Genomic DNA, 4,971 nt, shown 5'->3' on the forward strand with positions numbered 1-4,971 from the left:
TACTCCCGTAAAGATTTACACCCTCGGAAACCCTGTACAGGGTCGCTATGGGTCGGAACCGACTCGATGGCACTTAACAACAACAACAACAAGGTCACTAAGGCCAACTCTAGTTTGAGTAGACAGGTCTTCTTAGTTATATTTTAAGTACCTTCAAAACTGACATATTTATCTCATTTTGGCGAGGTTTTCCTTTCTAGTCTTTCGATTTTGTATATACTTGTAAAGGCATTCTATCTTCTTCAACCTTCATTAATTTTTATATAAAGTATCATGCTACTCACATGATAATTGCTGGAAAGCAATTTCCTAATAAATTGAGCTAAATTTCTGAAGCAAACTAATGAAAACTATGTAAAAGCTAAAATGTATCTCTTTAACTGACAAATTGAAGTATACGTATTTCTCAATTAATTATATGAAAAATTTCCCTTTAGCTCCTATTTTTGGAAATCAATGCACAGCAGTTCAAGTACACTTGCTACTTATGCTGCTTATTCAATCACCAAATTCCTTAAAAGGTGATCCTTTCAAAAAAGTTCCTTTAAAAATGTTCAATGAAATATAAACATCCACTATTGCTAATTACATCTTTTTACATACACTCTAAATTTGTTGTATCTAAATGTGTCATTTATTAAACTAAAGCATCTGAAAATTCTATTTTTATATGCATTCTGCCTTGTGTACTTATTCAAAGAAAGTATCATACACATAAGTCGATGGAAGAGAATTAATATCCATGGGGATTTTACCAATAACTACATAAAAGAAGGAGCTCTGGTAGCATAGTGGTTACATATCGTGCTGCTAACCTCTGGGTCAGCAGTTCGAAACTAACAGCTGTTCTGCAAGAGAAAGATGAGGCTTTCTGCTCCCATAAAGATTTACAGCCTTGGAAAGCCTGTATAGGGTCGCTATGTGTTGGAACTGACTGCACGGCACATACCCACCACCACCACATAAATGAAAGAATAAATGGTTTGAAAAGTATGTGTTTAGTTTTTAAATAAACTAGTTACTTCTTTCCTGAAGGAATGCATTGTTCAGTAAAATTAAATTTGTAAGTTATTATACTCATTTATAAGTTCCTCTTTCTTTCTCTGCTTTCTCTTCTTCATAATTAAATTCTCAGCTGAATGTGCCGGGCACATTACATATATTTTGCCTATGATTGAAAAATAATTCTGAATACATCCAACAAGCAATTTGGCTTCTGTTTCCTAAATGTGTACCTCAAATTCCCTTTTTTATTTCCTATGAAGTCTCCTCATGTATATAATATACAAGAAATGGGTTAAGAATTTAAACTCAAATAACAAAATTAGAGACTACAGACTGAAAATTAAAGGATGTCCTTCTACTGGTCCCCTTAATCTTAAAACACAATGGACAAAGCTAAGTAAATATAGCATTTGTTGTTGTGTTACTGATTAGAGTATTAAAATGATGCTGTCTTATAACATGCAATGTGTATTACATTGTTGTTGTTCTTGTTTTTATGTGCCATATAGATCTGGAATTGTATACCTTTATTGTTATCCATTCCTCCAACAGCATACAGAGTTCCAACTGTAGATTTTCTAGGTTTAGTTCTTGGGCTTTGCATTAAAGTTCTTCTTTCTGGCAATAGGTGGTATTTCATTGCTTCTAGAATCAGCTTTTGACATTCGAGATCATTCTTAAATAATGCATGGTTTTCTAGGTCAGCCAATATCTGTGAATAATATATATTTATTGTTAATAATATTTTTTAAAGAAATGTACACATGATATCAGAAGTTAAAATTAGAAGCTGGATGCCTAAGATATCTCACCCCATACTAAGAAAGAGACAGAATGTAATATGAATTTATTAAATTTTCAAGTAAATATGACTAAAATTAATGGCTTCAAAAAAAAGCAGATTCCAACATCATTATTTTTGATGCAATACTACTTGATATCATAACACTACACTGAACTTAAAAGGTGTTTGAGACATCATTTTTCCATTCAATTTCCTTTTAGGGAAAATGCAAATAAAGTATAGTTGTCTGTGTTGCTCATTAACATGTCCAATGAAGGAAGTTGGAAAATAGCTTTCAAAATATTAGGTCATAACAAACTTACCTTAAGTATATAAATATTTAGTTTCAGACATTCCATGTGTAATTTAAACCACTTTCAAACTCAAAAAGTTCAATGAAACTAAAAATACCTATCCTCCTAATATTTTTAAAGATACATACATTTGTAAAGCTTAATATCAGAAAACTTACTTTTTGTTTCAATAGCAAAAACCAAGAAATGTTATATAAAGAATCCAATACTTGAGGTATACAAGTTCAGCAGCCAACCACAAGATCAACAGTTCAAAACTACCAGTCATTCAACAGGAGAAACCTGAGGTGTTCTGCTCCCTTACATATTATAGCCTCAGAAAACCTATACAGGGTTGCTATGGGTTTATACCCACTCAATGACACATAACCTCCAACACAACAGGATTAGTGTTGTGTTATGTGCCACTGATTTTGTTCCAACTCATAGCGACTGTGTATACGGTTTCCAAGGAGCTGATGGTGGGTTTGGACCACAGACCTTGTGGTTAGCAGACCAGGTCTTATCCTACAGGACCATGGCATAACAAAGGTATGTCTACTTAAATTTGTCCATGTGTATTTCTGTCTCTTGTCTCTCAGTTTGTTCAAAGTGAAGGGCAAGAAGATAAAGTATTATAATGAAATGTCCAAAGACCTGAAGATAGAAAAACAGAAGAGTACAAACAACATTTCTCAAGCTGAAAGAACTGAAGAAAAAATTCAAGCCTCAACTTAAAAAAGCAAAAAGGAATGATTCTATGGGCAAATTAATGAACAATGCAGGCAATATCAAAAGACAATGAAAGGAGAGGAGGTGGCAAAATGGCAGACTTGGCAGAAAGGCTATTTGGACCCTCTCTAAGAAAGATATGATAATCAAATGAAGCAGATGTAGAAAATAGTCCTGAAACTCTGAGCTTCAGATGAAGAGATAGAGAAGTGAATTGGAGGCTTACGAGGGAGAGAGCTGAGCAGACACAGCAAAAGAAGAACCTGGGGACCAGATGCATGCAGCCATCTTGAGTTTTTGTGAGTGGCTTCAGAGACAAGAAAAGTTATTGGCATTGCAAAAAAATATCTGTGGCTCACAGAGACAAAGAAACAATATTTTCCTTGTTCCCCACACTCCCTTGATGGCCAGAGGCAAGGCCAGACCCCACCTATCCACATACACCCTCAGCTACCCTGGAGATCACAGCTGTTTGGAGATGATTCCAACATCATTCTCTAAAGAGATGGAAAAAATGATCACGAACATTGTTAGAAAGGAAAGAGATCTTGAATAAGCAAAGCACTGCTTAAGAAGAAGAACAAAACTGGAGTTCTCTCACTTACTGATCTCAAAATTTATTACACAGCTTCAATGTTTAAAACAGCCTCATACTGGTATCACAAAAGATGCATACATCAATGAAACAGAGTTGGGAACACAGAAGTAAGTCTAGCTACATACAGTCAGCTGATCTTTGACAAAAGGCCAAATACATTTAATGGGTCTAGCTAGACAGTTGCTACAGAGATGGGCAATGATTATGATGTTGGCCCAGGACCAAGCAGTGTTTTGCTCTGTTGTTCATAGGGTTGCTATGAGTCAGTATCAACTTGATGGCACATAACAACAACAACAGCTAACATTTCCAACAAATGGTACTGGCCAAACTGGAAATCCATTTTTAGAAGAATGAAAAAAGATTAGTATCTCACACCATACACAAAACCAAATTCAGTATGGATTAAAGACCTAAATATAAAACCTAGAACTATAAAGATCATCAATGGAAAAATACGGACAAATTTAGGAGCTCTTAAAATGGCATAAATCCTCTAACCAACATTACTAAAAACACACAAATAGAAAAAGGCAAAATAGATGACTGGAACCTTCTAAAATTTAGTCACTTATGTGCATCAAAAGAAATCACCAAAAGAGAAAAAGGGAGCCAACAGATTGGGAAACGTTTTTTGCAAGGGCATGTCAGACAAGGGACTAATCTGTAAAATTTATAGAAAACTACAAAGAAGTCCAATTAAAAAGTGGACACAGACCATGAACAGACACTATTCACCAAAGAACTTCACTAAGGAAGACTTTCAGGCTGACAACAAACATATGAAGAAGTGTTCATAATCTTTAGTCATTAGAGAGATGCAAATCAAAACAACAATGATATATCATCTCATACCAGCATTAACATCAAAGTGAAAAACAAACAAACAAACAAAAACAAAACCCAAAACAAAAAAATAATAAATGCTGGTACAAGTGTGCAGAGACTAGGACCCTCCAGCATTGCTGGTGAGACTATAAAATGGTTCAACCACTTGGAAAACGGTGTGACACTTCCTCAGTAAGTTGTAAATAAAAATAATATGACCCAACAATCTCTCTACTTGGTATATATCCATAAGAAATAAGAGCCAGGAAATGAGTAGATATATGCACACAGCATATCCACAATAACAAAAAGATGGAGACAGCCTAAATGCCCATCAATGGAAGAGTGGATAAACAAACTTTGGTACATACACATAGTGGAATACTATGCAACTTTGAAGAGTAATATTGAACCTGCAAAATATCTCATGACATGGATGAAACTGTAGGACATTCGCTTTAGTCAATCACAGAAGGACAAATGTTATAAGAAGCCACAAATTGTAAAAACTCAAGAAAAGGTTTTCATACTAAAATAAACATGTTTTGATGGTTACCAGGGGTAGGAAGGGAAAAGAGCAATTCACTGGCTAGAGGGTGATTGTGGTGGTGTGCCCTGGAGTTGATTCTGACTTATAGTGACCCTGCACAGGGTTTCTGAGGCTGTAAATCTTTACAGGTGCAGAAAGCCTCACTATTCTACCATGGAAAAGCTGGTAGTTTCGAACTGCT

General features: G+C 35.1%; 1 protein-coding gene across 2 annotated transcripts in view; it reads right to left on the bottom strand.

Moving 5' to 3' along the window:
* The window catches only part of KLHL1 (kelch-like family member 1), a 514,835-nt gene that overhangs the window by 131,152 nt on the left and 378,712 nt on the right, over window positions 1-4,971 (bottom strand). For both annotated transcript variants that reach the window (XM_006864306.1, XM_006864307.1), the window contains one exon: window positions 1,531-1,717. In XM_006864306.1, the coding sequence (XP_006864368.1) occupies window positions 1,531-1,717 (187 nt within the window). The remainder of the gene's footprint in view (window positions 1-1,530; window positions 1,718-4,971) is intronic.

This window comes from Chrysochloris asiatica, unplaced genomic scaffold (genome assembly GCF_000296735.1).
Source record: "Chrysochloris asiatica unplaced genomic scaffold, ChrAsi1.0 scaffold00063, whole genome shotgun sequence".
Taxonomy (NCBI): domain Eukaryota; kingdom Metazoa; phylum Chordata; class Mammalia; order Afrosoricida; family Chrysochloridae; genus Chrysochloris; species Chrysochloris asiatica.